Source organism: Egretta garzetta, unplaced genomic scaffold (genome assembly GCF_000687185.1).
Source record: "Egretta garzetta isolate BGI_Z169 unplaced genomic scaffold, ASM68718v1 scaffold292, whole genome shotgun sequence".
Lineage (NCBI taxonomy): Eukaryota > Metazoa > Chordata > Aves > Pelecaniformes > Ardeidae > Egretta > Egretta garzetta.
Window position 1 is genome coordinate 1,064,330 of NW_009258789.1, and position 14,727 is coordinate 1,079,056.

General features: G+C 41.0%; 1 protein-coding gene across 2 annotated transcripts; it reads right to left on the bottom strand.

The window, feature by feature from the left end:
- Positions 1–95: 95 nt before the first annotated feature.
- DAGLB (diacylglycerol lipase beta) lies at positions 96–14,721 on the bottom strand. Of its 2 annotated transcripts, XM_035889244.1 has the most exons (15): positions 14,317–14,721; positions 11,639–11,813; positions 10,733–10,994; positions 9,473–9,598; positions 8,389–8,516; positions 7,284–7,410; positions 6,849–6,932; positions 6,316–6,393; positions 5,829–5,909; positions 5,653–5,735; positions 5,087–5,155; positions 4,917–4,989; positions 3,644–3,897; positions 2,030–2,240; positions 96–1,882 (listed from the first exon to the last, which is right to left on the bottom strand). In XM_035889244.1, exons 1-14 carry the CDS (start codon positions 14,456–14,458, stop codon positions 2,042–2,044), a joined length of 1,881 nt encoding a protein of 626 aa, XP_035745137.1. In that variant the 5' UTR covers positions 14,459–14,721; the 3' UTR covers positions 96–1,882; positions 2,030–2,041. The 2 variants fall into 2 exon arrangements, with proteins under 2 accessions (XP_035745137.1, XP_035745136.1); XM_035889243.1 differs by having other exon boundaries at positions 96–2,240.
- Between the last annotated feature and the right edge of the window lie 6 nt (positions 14,722–14,727).

Sequence of the window (14,727 nt, forward strand, 5' to 3'; positions counted from 1 at the left end):
ATGTAGGTACAGTTCTGAACCAGTCATTCCCACAACTCTTGTGTAGTAAACGCTTTTCTTGTAGAATCTCTTCTTATTGAGCAATATAACTTGTATTTTAAAACCTTTCAGATAGAAATTTGCTTTTTTTTTTTTTGAGTAGAATGTTCAAGCATATCCTCCTTATTGTTCTGTTATTTCTGACCCCGTAAGGCATTTGCTTTCTGAGCTTTTAGTCTATTAACTAGGTGTAAAAATCATGTGAAGCAGCTTTACACATTTTAGTAATTTTTATATTTTAAACCTCTCTATGAACCTTCTCAAACGTCACACTATTTGCCAGATGTCCTCACCACTGTAATGTTACTAATGCAGACAAGAGTTCTTTATGTCACTACGTGTACATGTGCAGCATAGATTGAGTAATGGTAACTTGGGTCTGTGAGGTTCTGTAAATTAGTGCTCATGTTCTGTACAGCCTGAACTGGCAGGAATACGATGTTGAACTACACCCTTTCAACCACTAAAGCAAAACTGAAAAATAAAAGTTGCAAAATTGTGAAGTTTTTACATTGATCTTTTGCTAATGCAATTAGCAGTATGTTTTGCATGTATGACTTAATAAATCCTTGAATCACGTGTGTGGTAACGTTTGAGTTTCTGAGCAAGTGTTCTCCTTCCTGTACCACGCCGCCCGAGTGCTCAGCGAGCAGCAGCATTTGTTCTTGCGCCTGCTGCTGACAGCGGGGGGGGAAGAAGCACCTGTTTCACTCTACTGCATGCAAACAAAAGCATTTTTCCTCTAAACCTGTTACTGTAACGGTTTATAAAATGATGGCTTTGTGTGTAAGCACCTTAGATTTTAGCCCCTTAAATTCACAGCTGTGCCACTGCTGCCTGCTTGAGGAGGGACAGGTGCTGGGCCTTCATGCTTGCTGCAGCCTTCCCCTTGCCCTGCAGCTGCCAGCAATTTCAGCAGCTGTAAACCAGCGACGTCCCTCCCCCTCCAGCATACCTGGACACCACAGGACCGCCTTGTAGAGCACATTTTATTTTGTCTCCATGGTAAGTATCACAGCAAGGACATCCACAGTTATTCTCAATCACATCATATTACTTTTACTTATTTCTATCATTTTTTTTAACAAGAAATGCTGCTGAGCCTTAAAAAAAAAAAGTTAAAATAGTTGCACAGTTGAACCAAAGAATCCACTTTTTAAAGTCAGTACAACTGGTTATATTTTTTTTTTTTTTGGCAGAATTGGGATGGCTGCTCTAGGGACCAAGATGATGACAGGGCAGCAACAGTGGTTTGGTTTTTTTTTTTTTCCTCCTCATAAAGCAGTTTTAGTTCAGTTTAAAATCAATAAAAGTAGTCATGTGGCTCAACAAATACAAAAGCCAGGTAGATTGAAGAATATTGCACGTGTATCTCCAAGCAGCATTTACCCACACCGCTCCCCCTGCCCTGGGGGTACCACTGCAGGCTGTAAGAAAAAAAATCAGTGCAATCGCTCAGGGCTGCCCAGTACGAGTGGGCCCAGGCAGCCCCCGGCTTCCCCCCCTCCAGCTGTGAAGCCGGTGCAGCCCTTGCACACCGCAGCACGTGGTCACCGTGCAAAGGTCGGGGGATGGGGGGCCTGAGCCCATGGCCTGAAATGCCTCGGAAGCAGAACTGCTTTTTTTTTATTATTATTTGTTTAAGGTCTGACAGCGCTCTGCTGTAACGCGCAGGCCCCGCTGCCCCCACACACACTCACTTTGGTCACGCAGTCAGCTGACGCCTCGGCTCTCCTGCGCCAGCTTGGCTAGATCTTGTCCTACCGGTCCATTTTGCAGAAGCTCAACCTTCAGCATGAATGCAGAATCCGTGCTTTAACCAGCAAAATGGTACTCGTGGGCGCTGCAGAGGCAAGGGCGTCAGGACCCTTGTTTATTTTATGCAACGTGAGAAAAGTGAAACCCACTTCCCTATGACAGTGGCATGACTGTGTCCGGAACGCTTGAACCCTGCATTTAAAAAAAACACCAAAAACCAAACCCCACACACCTCTTCTTAGCGCTATGGTTGTGCTACGCTGGTGTTACATTCCCGTGCTGGGCAAGACAGACAAGATCCGTGTTCTTGAGACAAACTGTTCAGTGCTTTGAGCACAACATCGGGCATGTGGTCTGTTACCATCTTGGGGCTTATCAAAATGCTGCTGAAGACTGTTTCGTTTGACCATCTTGCATTGTATTTAATATCTGAAGAGCACAACCTGAAAAAAAAACCAAAACCCCAAACAGCTCAGACCCTGAGAAGCGGTGCCCGGTGCCAAGCCTGGAACAGACAACCTTGGGGCCTTCTCAGGGCAGGAAGGGGCTCCCAGGGAGCGCCAGTGCTGCCCTCAGGAAACACTCGATGTCCCTGAAGGCAGAGCTACGCCAAATTAGACTGCGCCTGAGCAGCAAAAGCAGCCCTCACACAATCCTGCTCACAGCAACGTGGCGTACAGTCTGAGCAAAGGGGGTGAGGGGGGGCAGCACCGCACGTCACACGGGTAAGGTCAGATTTAGGGAACCAGGCACAGCGGTACCAGTAGGAGACTGGACACCAGAGTTAATGCTGCACATGTGATGTATTTAAGATTTCCTTTTACAGAACAGTCTCTTGTGTGCTAGGGCAATTAAGGAAAAAAGTCATGATTAACTAACTGCTGTGCTGTGGAGTAAAAGACGGAAAAGAAAGGAACTCCAGAAAGTAAAGTAAAAGAGCAGCCATCGAGAAAACCTGCTAGGTCACAGCTGTATCTGACTGGTAAAACCAGTGTTAAAATCCTTACACATTAAAAATGTGACGCTCAAGTAAAATTTCTTCTCTAGCCCTTTTTTTTCCGTCTTCTGTAAGGTACAGACCTTTTTTTTCTTCTGTAAGATGGTCTTGTGCAAATTACAGATGCTCTGATTTCCCTCTCAGAGTGAAAGGAGGGAGGGTATCAGCACTGCCTAACCTCTCAGCTCTTTCCGGTTGTTTCATCTAAAAATCCCAACATCAACAAAACACAAACACACACAACCCCCTAAACACAACATTGCCCCAACAAAACCACAATCCTCGCCCTTCCAGCAGTTTCAGCTTTTCTGTTGTCTTTGTCTCAGTTCCCTGCGTCCACAAAAAAGCAGCAAAGGACAGGAAACCAGAGGCTGTGTGGGCACGCTGGTTACTGGTGCAACTGGACCGCTCCAGTCTGGCCAGGCCGGTATTACAGGCAGTATTTTACCTTTCTCACCACCAGTATCCACGTGACTACTCACTAACTTGGTATTTTGTTATCACCTCACCCCTACCAGGAGATAAGAGTGCAGGATCTGCAGCCTCAGGTAGGAACTGCAGCATGCCAAAGCTGAGCTTGCTGTTTAAAATCGTCACTTGAGCACATGCAATGGGCAGAATAAGGCACCCAAGGGGAAAGCGAAACAGTTTCCAGGGCTTTAAGTGAAACAGAAAGAAGCAGAGAGGCACAGAATAAAAACTGAAAAGCTGGCAAATGCGTAATAACCAAAGATGGGTATTGGAGACGCAGATAAGAAGCAGAGCGGGAAACACGTACTTCGAAAGCGAGAGGCAGTTTTAAGTAGATTTTAGGAAAACAAGGCAACAAGTATTAATTATTCTACTCACCTCCTAGAGCTGGATTCTTCTACAATATGGATAATCTTTCCAGGAAGATACAGGTGAGGATACTGAGGCGGTGAATTTAAGCGTGATTCATCCTCAAGGGCATTGTACGAAGGTGACCGATGAACCATTAAACTCTCCTCGGCCAGAAGTGGCTGGGTGAGGGCATCTTGGTTCCTACCATCCAGCTCAGTTGGGAAGTTATCTGGATCTCCTCCAAATACTTCGTACCAACACCCACGCAGCAAAATCTGGTACTGAATTCAGAAAGAAAAAACAGTCGAATTAAGGCTTGGCATCTCTTCAGGTACCTTATTTTAGTTGTGTGCTTGCATGCACATCATGTGGAACTACAATTAAGAGATCAAAAATGACTGTATGCACACGCTCCCCAAACTTTGTGATAAAATCTCCTTACCGAATTTTCCCCAAAGTAGTATCTATTTCACCGATATCTAGCCCAAGCCAGTAGTAATGCTACAGAAAACATTACAATCTTTCCAGGTGAATTATTCTGTGTGGATTCAGCTCTGCAGATTTAAGTTTTCCTGCACCTGTAACTTCTAACTGTCTGTTATCTTACTCAGTATGTACAATGTCACCCAGCCCTCTACATGACTCCTGATCCTGGCACTACATGGAAATCTTGTAAGTACAGCAGATTTAACTTCAGATGTTCAGACAGGGCAGGTCTGAATCTCTAAGCCACTCCTTTATACCGCCAGTATGATCTTGCCTGACCCACACTGTTCCAGCACTTTCAAACCTGTGTTTCTCATTAACAGTAAAAAGAAGAGCTAAGCAATTAACACCGTAACAGAGAAATATTTGCTTTCCAAATGAATTCTGAAGGTAAAATCTAAACAAAACCACTAATTTGTTTACTTACTGATACTAAACGGTTATTAAAGTAAGTAGTCTTACTGATTTTTCATGGCTTTAGCTCGTTTGTTTTGATATTTGATTTTTTTTTCTTTCATTTTTTAATAGTTTCCTTCATCAGAAAAACTAGCAAACAGATCATTTCAGGTCTTGGATGTTGTGCACGGGTATCTTCTAGGTCTTGTTGAATCTTAATTTCCAACAAGACAGCTTTATAGGGTAAGAGACTAACACAAGTATTGCTGAATTAAAACCAAACATTTTTGTTCCAAAAGACAATTGCAACTCTCATCATCAAGATCAAAACACACACAGCAATTGTCACTTCATTAAAGCTGAGGCTTAGCCCAGCAACAATTCCACTGACTTCTAATCAGGAACCGCGTTTAGTTACCTTGGGCCTGTTGCAGTTTGCCACAATTCTCAGTATTCTCCTCTTTAAATCCTCCATGTTGGGCATACTTAACCTGTTTAAACACACAGAGAAGAAAGTAAAGCAAAGCTGCCTGTTCTCTGCAATCTAACACATCCCTGAAAGAACAATTTAAAAATATTCCAGCTCACCTTGCAACAAGGTCCTTTCCAACAATGATGGAAACAATGAAGTGCTTAGTGTAATCTGCAAGTGATTTGCTTAAGAAAGAAACAGACAGACGCCCTTTAGATACACCAAAGAGACAGGCACACTTGAGTTTTATGATGATCATTATCATTCAATAAAAATACAAATATGTGGCCACAGCAGCAGCACTTGCAGTCAGCTCTTCAGTAGGGTTTCAGACCTACTTGCTACAGATGAGAAAATTAATTTCAATGCTGATTATAACGGTATGTGTAAATGTCAAACAGGCCAAGCTAGACTAGTCGGGTGAGCATTTTACTTCTGAAACATTTATTTTAAAATCTAATTATGCTATCTGACAGAATTCACTACATATATTTCATTCTGTAACATTCCCCCAAGAACTCGACTGTAACTTGAGATGGAGCAAATCTAATTCTAGGGGAGAATGTATAAACAAGCTCCTAGCACAGTCAAGCCCAGGGTTACCACCTAATGTATTTGTAAACTACCTTGAAGATTTTTACATCTTAGGCACAAAACCAAATAACAGAAGTCTCATATTTACCTTAAAAGTCCTCCCGGAGGAGAAAAGGCGTAAGAAGCTGTTCCACCACCCAAACTGTGACCAACTATCACAAGTTTGTATTCCTATGGTCAGAAAGAGAAGACTGAAACAGACAGACACAGAAAAAGCTTTGTGCAGTTTTTCTGGCAAACCAAATTATTTGGAAGGTAACTTACTGGAGCAATTGTGAAAGCCTGGTTTAAAATTCCATCATTTATCAGCTTTTGATAGATGTAATTTGCAGCTTGAGTTATTCCCTACAAAACACCATTTAAAGTTAGAAGAGAAGGGAGTATCTCATCTGAAGTGTGACACATATACTTTAAACACAACACCATCACAGAACAACTTCCTTTTTGCAAAGCTGATCTTTTCTTTTAACATGCTCCTGACAGAGTCTAGTTAGAACCAAGTGGTCTAGTACATAATGGTTAAAACGTTTTTATAATATTTAGTAAGGACATAAAAGTCTGAGAAGAGGATTACAAATTCTACCTTGCAGATCCAGAGGCAGTATTTGATGCAACAAGCAAGTCACACACCGAAATAATTTGTCAATCCATCTCACAAGGAGAATACTCTTCTGTCGAACTAAAGGATCCCGGGTGTTTATAGTTTTCCTACCGCTGAGAGGATTTATAAACAGCTACAGCCTGCACACACCTTATGCACAAAGCCATTCTCTAGAATATCCTCCAGTGTCAAGTCTTCACAATCTGCTGACAGATCGGTGAGAATGTCCTGTAAAGAAGACAGCTGTTGTCAGACCTCTCTGCAGGGCTTCCTGGCTCATGGGTCATGCTCTGCTACTCAGCTTTGTCACAGGGACGTCAACGAGCTGACTTCCAAGTGTGTAAGCAACAAAACACAACCCACCACAAACCACCACCCACGCAAACAGAGAGAGCAATCATAATTCTGATTTCAGCAACAATTTCCAAGCCGCAAACACACACATTACAAATGCACCTCCACTTACAGAGAAAAGGAATTAGCACTGCCCGCCCTCCACACTCTCTTCCAGTGGCACAGGGGATATCCCCATCCCAGGACAGGAGGGCTTACAACTTAAGCCTGGAAGACTCATACCTGCGAGTGAGTTATTTTCACACGTGCCAGCGTAACACAGTCTCCTCTAGGTACTAGGAGTTCACCCATTTCTATACAGCTAATTATTTATATGAGACGGATGATACCTCAAAAGACAAGGTTCCTCTCACGGCAACCACAATAGCTTCTTTTTTGTGATCCAAAGCAACAAAAAATGGGATCTCATAGATCTGGAAGGGAAAAATGTAATCAGGACAGACATCGACTTTTTATAAGAGTAAGCATTTGTTCTCAGCTTCTGAAAGCTCTCTTACTGAGCTCTCTATTGTATTATGGAAAGAGGCTGAATTAGTTTCTTATCAAGTTACTATAATTGCCTTTTTTGCAATACTGAGACAGATTTATGTCAATGGTTTTGTGGCTGTTCCTTTAGATTAGAAAAAAAATCAGAACTGAATGTTGTCATTTGGCTTTGCATCTTGCACGTTATAAATGCTGCAGGCAAAGTAGAAACTTCACCCCTTGCTTTCACTGAATTAATCACTAAATTTTTTTGCTGAATGCCTCTCCAGATTGTTTACCTTGTTATGAAAACTGATATGAATGAAGTCTCTGTACTGCAGTCCTGTTATTTTTAGGATGGATCCAAAGTGAAAGTTATGACGATCACTGCCAGTTATATCAGAATCTGTTGGTCTATTTCCGCAACTAACAAACACAGAAGAGAAAAACTTTCATGTTCAAATTTTTTAGATTTCCTTTCAAGGAATCAAACTCAGTTACATTTGCAGAAGGATTTCTGCCAGGAATCAAATGCTCTTTTTTTTTTTTTAATTTAATTTTTCTTTTCCCCAATACTACCAGTAGTTTGATATGAGATGCTGCCTCTGCGCACAATCAAGGACTGGCAAATACACCATTGCTACAGGACCATCAGCAGACCAAACAATTCAGTTAGAAAAGAATTCTTACAACTACAGGCCAATGACAGAAAATACAAACAAGCAAAAAGGAAATTCAAAACAAATTCTGTACAGCAGGCTTATCTCATGTTTTACCTATTGTATTATGCAATTTTTTTCCAAGTCGTTTATATTTCAGTGGGTTAAATAATTTCATGTTACTAATTAAGAAAATCATGGCTACAGTCACAAACAGCAGTGGTCACTTAAATATACAGGAATCCCACACACCATTATGCATACTTCAATACAGACTATAAGCATTTTTTTGAGTAAAGTGGGCAAAGAGAGTAAAATGGAGCCTGGAGGGACAGGTAACTTCTGCTAATTCCTTTAAGGCAGAGAAAACTGTTGCTACGCTTTTATTTCTATATATACATACGTGCCCAAAAGGTAGCTCTAAAAAGCCTCATTTTAAAATGTGTTTGGTTTAATTCCAATTCTTCCTTTGTCATTTTGCTAAATGAGTTTTGTTTTTCTCAATCACAAGCTTTTCTTCAAAAAAAAAAGCTATTCTGTTTCTGAGAGTGGAAAGATGTTGGAATTTTGTTTCTACTTTCATATTTCAATCTGTGAAAGATAACTCTTCCAGTCAAGTTCATGTACTCCCAAGAGCGATATAATTTAATGTAACAAAAATACTGCCATTGAAACTATTTTATTTCTGCTAATGCCAGTTAAATAGGAGGAAGCTATGTGGTTTTAAGCTCTTGATTGAACCTACCAGTCACCACTGAGCTTACAAAGTGCAGTAAACGGGTTGGTGTATATGTAGTAGGGCCAGCCATAAGCAGCTGCAGCAAACAGCATATAGTGAGCAGCATTCTCCAGCTCGACATCCAAATCATCGGTCTGAAAGGACATGGGGAAAGAAAAGGAAGGAGAGAGAGCAAGATAGGTGTGTTAGGCAGCCCCAGAATAAAACCTGAACACAAGACTAGTGAAAAATCAAGGCATGATGAAATACTCACTATGCAAAAGGAACACCTCAAGGTCTAAGAGGAACTAAAAATAGCCACTCATATTCCAGGAAAAAGTCTGTGTTTGTTTGTATAGCTGCACAGCTCAAGAGTCTTGAAAAGCTCTCAATAACTTAGTCTCTTCCAATACTTATACACTGATAAGCTCAATACTGAAACCAACATTCACTCCAAACATGTTACTTAAGGATGTCAAAGGAACGGCTGAAGAGCCTGTAGCAGAGCTCTCTGGTAAGGGCTTTTAAAGCACGACCCCATCATATTGGCTGGATTCGAAAGGGATTTGATAGAAATGCACTGGTTGAAGCAGAATTATATACTACTATGAAACACAGACCAAAAGAAGTTCAAATAATTTACAAAGGCACTTTACCATAGAAGACTAGCAAAAATCAATTAACAAACTGTAACCCATCATCTGCAAGCATTTAAAAGATGCTATTTTTGCTTCTTGTCTGGATATTTGCAGCAGACACAGTTTAAACAGACCACAACACTTAAAGACTAGCTTTTCAGTTCTATGCAGATAGTAAATTTTTCTCTCTGTTCCCTTTCTTTCCCAGCTCTTCAACAACGATCAAACATCCTAAATGGTTCCTCTTTGCACTTAATTCCCCATTCATATCTAAGTTCTACTTATGCAAAAGCAGACAAATGTTTTGACTGCAAATTCATCAACATATTTTCACTGCTTTTATTAATAATTTAAATTGTGGTGAATTTTTATAGTAGTGTTTAATTTTGTTAAAAGAACACAAACAAAAAAACTTGCACAAAGAATTGCTTTTCAATTAGATTGCACCAGAGGCTGCAAAAACACTATCTTACCACAAGAGTTGATGGAGAATGACACAGGACTTCTTCAGGCTCTTTTGGGCAACTTTCCATTTTATCTTGCTCTTGATGGAGCAGAATCAAACCAGCTGCTATGTCACTTGGCACCAGATCAGTGTCCTGTATGAAGAAATGAAAGAGCACTTAAAACCATCCCACACCTCAACGTGGCAAAACTCATAAGAAAACGCACATGGAATTGGTGTTATTTCAGGTTACATAAATACATTTCACTCGGAGACAATGTGCGTTGGAGAACCAGGTCATGGCAGCGTCTAACCTCCCACCCCTTTTGTACATATCGAACGTTTTCTTCGATAAGACTGATGACAATTCTACACACGAATTTCATCACTTAACAAAATACCCAACAGAGGACCTGCTCAGCCATATAGCAAATAATGATCCAGACATTATTGATCACTGTTTGACACCACTACGTGAAAAGCTCCATGTGAAAAGTCCTCTATACCGAGACCATCTAAGAATAATGTTACACAGGAGAAGGCTGAAGGGTTTTTATTCAGCTGTCTGGGGCAGTCATCTCTCCATATGACTTACTCCCTTTGCTCTATAAACCACTGAGTAGGGTGTAGCTATAAATCAGCATGCCCAAGCACCGCTTAATAAACAAGAATGAGTAGTCTTGAAATCATGAACAGATTTCAAAGTCAACATTGAACTACGACTGCCCGAGCAGTAGGTGACATAAATTTGAGTTAAGTAAACACTATGCAGACTCCGATTTGGCAGATGCTCTCTGTTTCCAAAAAGTAACTTCCTGCATGTGGGCACTCCAGTCTGGTACATCCTCGGAAGTGGCTCAGAATGGGCAGACTGCCTTAACACACTGTGGGGCTCATTTTTAATAGTCAGAAAGTAGTCCAATTCTTTGCTATGGGTATGACTCCTTACTTATCGTCAGTAGGAAAAATGCCTCGATCTTCACACCTTGAGGAAAAGAAATTCACCCTTGTTCTCCTGACTAGACACTCACCTAAGGAGAAAGAATACTGTTTTCCCACAGCCCTTCTCACTTGTGAAGGGAAAGAAACCTCTGTTAAAGGGAGGGAAAAATCAGTGTTGTATGTCTTATATGAGAGTCACCTTTAATTTTGAAATTGGCGTATTCAAAACCTGATTTCAAGGCACAGGGTAGCTGGGACCTCTGGCTGAACAAAGGTACGTGCGTGTTGCAATGTCTCAAAATTCAGAGTTAGTCAAAACAGAACATAAAAAAGCTTCCCATCTTACTGAAAAGTAGGTGCGGAAAAGCTCTGCGATGCTTGTAAAAGCCACTCGATGGTCATCATCTTGCACAATACAACAACACAGTAACCTGATTCTCTTTTCCCAGACTCTGGTGGCAGTGTTCTTCACATTATATAGCAACTGCCCTGACTGACTGCTTTCCAGGTTCCGATTTATACTATCGGTGAGGTAAAATGTCTTTTTGCCCCCAAGCGGATCAAAGACGATAACAACTCCAACGATGGTAAAGATGATGATAACCCAGCTGCAAAACAGAAGGAAGTGGGATAAAAAGACTGCGAAGCCAGATACTTCTGACAAGTATGCAAGAACACACAACTATAGATCTTGACAGACAAATCAAAGTTAGGTATGAAACACTGTATTGAACACCATCTGTTACTGTCTTAAAGGTCCACGTTTTGTCATCGGGCTTTCAATCCACCAGGCACAAGAACAAGGCTGTCAGCTCATTTCACGAAGGGCATCAAACTCAAAATCGCAGCCCTGTGCTTTTCAAATAGCAACCCAGAGGTGTGAAGGCTCTGTTTTTCACTACCAGTTAAGTGATCTACTTACACATTTATCCAGTTTTCCACATTCCCATCTATCCCTCTTACCCCTTCCAATCTCCACCTCCTTTCCTTCACTCTAGCACATGCTTTCTCAAGGCAAGTAGTTTCAGCTTGTTTAGGGATGAATACCAACTCATTCTAGCTGTCTAGACTTAAAAATTCTTCTCCTTTCACAATGAAAACCCTTCTATGAGAAACCACAATAATTTATAAGAAATATCAAAGTCTCCAACTGCTGGAAAAGCCTTCAATAAACACATATAAACCCTGTGTAAGCAGTATTTTCCATTTCGCGTACACTATCAAGCTTAGATTTTGGGGAAGGCACATTTACCTTGCAATAACTGTCCCAATGATGGCATTTATCACAGTCTTCTCACAGTGCACACTGCTGTCTGACACCCATACAGCTCCTACAACAGCCCAGATGAATTCAGGCAAAAAGAGAAGTAGGCGAGTATAAAGTAGCTTGGGAAGCGATTTTCTTGGGCCTGGATTAGAAATTGTTCCTGAAATTACAGGGAGAATTTAAAACAAGAAGTATTTATGAATGCATCTTAAGTACATAAAATCCTACCCAGATATATGAACTTTCTGGGCTTTACAGAAACTAAGAAACTTAACTGAAACTATAAAGTATTCTCATACTAATAGCATGCTGTCACTGAATCTGAGAAAAGAAAAACCATGGGTTTATAGCTGTGATTCTTAGATTCTACCTACCAAAATCCAAAATCACTCTCCAGTCAGAGGCAGTTCTGCAGTGAACTTGAGGCAGTACTGCTGTGCCAAAAGGGCATACTGGAGCGCTGGCACACCTACAGTTCCTTATGACTACGGTGCCTGCTTTTATTATTATTCTATTTAGCTTTTAGTTGGCTGGAATATTTCATTTTTAGACGCTATATTGCTGGGCTACAATGAAGTTCTGTATACTGATTTGCTAAATAGTAAATTCATATTTTTATTTAGGAGAACAAAAGCAGGACCATTACCAGGACAAATACTTCTTAGACTATTTTATGTATTGTTAGGTTACTAATAACCTCCTCCTTTTAGCACTCTCAGGCAATAAAAAAGGGAGTAATTTTTGTCCAGCTCAGCTCCTTAAACCAGTTTGTTGATCACACAGTAACGAAGCAGTGGGGTGTGCGTACTCGAGTGTAGGCAAGATAATTTGTAAAGGCTTAAAACACTGCAGAACAAAACCAACTTTGGAAACTATTTTCCTGTTGTAAAGCTGTGGTTCACATCCAGCGGCAAAGCTATTTAAAAAAGTCCTTGATCCAGTGGTCATTTTTTCCCATTCCCAGGTTGTAGCCTGTACTACAGCAGCATGGTTGCTTACACAGACACAATCAGATGGAACTGTGGTTTCTGAAAACAACTTATTTCCTTTACCAGCACCACAACCCAGTGCATGAGCTCTCCAGTCAAGTTCACCACTGGCATCACTAACACCAGATCAGTACAGTGCAAGGGGTGGTGCAAGAACCATTGATCCCAAATCCATGCATCATAACCACAGTCCAAGACATCTCATCATTAATTTGCTTGGAAATTCAGCTTCAGAATTCTTCCAATTCTTAGTTATAATGGCCTTGTAGCTGTACTTTTATAGCAAACAAGGCTCTTTTCTCTCTATTTACAGTTACATCTCTCACCTCCTCAACTTTGATATAAATATAAATAGCATAACTTGGCTAGCCTTCCTTTCGCTCCTCTGGAAACTGTAGGAAAACCAGTGGTTAGATTCAAGGCCGGGACTGCCATCCACATCTCCGCTCTGTCATACCTTCTCTTCATGCAAGCTTTATGATTCTTTCCACTTAAATAATTTAAACGCTCTTTTTATTAACAGTGTGTTGAGAGAACCAATATATTAGAAATTGTGGGGTCTCACTTATTACTCCAGAGACCATACATGTATTTCAAATTAATCTTCCTAGCATTACTTTGATAATGAGGTGCCTCACCAGGAAAAAAGCTTTCCTAGCATGTTTTCACCCTAAATGAAGCATTTCTACAAATGATGAGAAGCTGCATTGCTTACTTCTGTTCAGCCATTCACTTCAAGCTGCAAGTGCTGTTCTAATTAACAGTGCTCATTGTGTTAGTTTACTAGAACATTTATATGGATTATGTTGCTATGTTTTCTCCCCCCAAGCAGCCCACTGCACCTAAATAGCTTTCATAAGGTATGACTAAATCTGCCTATGCAAGGCAAAGCTAACACAATACTTCAGATGAGAAATTGATTTTGGATAAATTCCCCTAAATTCCTGGCTGAGAGGTTGCGTGGTGTTCCATTTGAGGTCATGTATTGATGGTGAACGTAGAGGAAGTTTTCAAGATGCTCTGGTGGCAATGAACATATCATCATTGCCCTGTACCCGGTGCTGGTGAGGCTGCACCTTGAACACTGTGTTCAGTTTTGGGCTCCTCACTACAAGAAAGATGTTGCATTGCTGGAACACGTCCAGAGGAGAGCAACCAAGCTGGTGAGGGGTCTGGAGCACAAGTCTTAACGAGGAGCAGCTGAGGGAACTGGGGTCATTTAGTCTGGAGAAGAGGAGGCTGAGGGGAGACCTGATCACCCTCTACAACTGCCTGACAGGAGGGTGTAGTGGGGTGGGGGTCGGCCTCTTCTCCCTGGTAACAGACGATAGGACGAGGGGGAATGGTTTGAAGTTGCACCAGGGCAGGTTTAGGCTAGATATTAGGAAAAATTTCTTCACAGAAAGGTCTTTCCCAACCAAAGTGATTCTATGAATGTATGAACATTAGCTGCACTAAGCTATTGTGCCATTTATTATTTTAGATTCCTAACTAACAGAGGTAATACCATTAAAGCAAATATATTAATGCTGACAGAGAGTTTCTCAAGTTTGACTACCATTAAAGCATGTGAATTTTTTGCTTTTTTTTTTTAATGTCAGCTCCAGATTAAAAAACCCGTATATATTACAATCCTATGAGATAAATATTAAATATAAAATATTAACTATTTACCTTGCATACTGATATATACAAGAGCAGATAATGCACATATTACAGAAGCCAGGAGAATGAGGAGGACAAGCAAGTAGCTGTGCAGCAATCCTCCCCCAGGGCAGTTAAACCGCCCCTTATGAACTGTGTAAAGAGCAAGCATTCCAATCCACCTACAGGAAAATGAGATAATAAAAGTTATAGTTGGAGGGGAAAAGCATGTACTGCCGAGTGATCACCTGCCAAAGTCTTCATCTTAATGAAAGCATTCGACCCAGATTAACAGAAAGGGAGGAATTTGTCAGAATGAAATGACGAATGCTCAGCAGTAATTACAGCAAAGTCGTCTGCAGACCGAGCAACAGACCCCCTTCACAGTGCCACGCATTTCCACGGATCCCAAGGAACCGAGGCTGATCTAAACAAAGGAAT

Bases quoted from the DNA above. Each gene is read 5' to 3' on its own strand.
- DAGLB (XM_035889244.1), bottom strand. From the start codon at position 14,458: ATGCTTGCTCTTTACACAGTTCATAAGGGGCGGTTTAACTGCCCTGGG. The intron at 11,814-14,316 runs GTAAATAGTTAA...CTGTAATTTCAG, and splicing joins TGTATATATCAGTATGCAAG to GAACAATTTCTAATCCAGGC. The intron at 4,990-5,086 runs GTGAGCTGGAAT...GTGTTTAAACAG, and splicing joins GGAAAGGACCTTGTTGCAAG to GTTAAGTATGCCCAACATGG.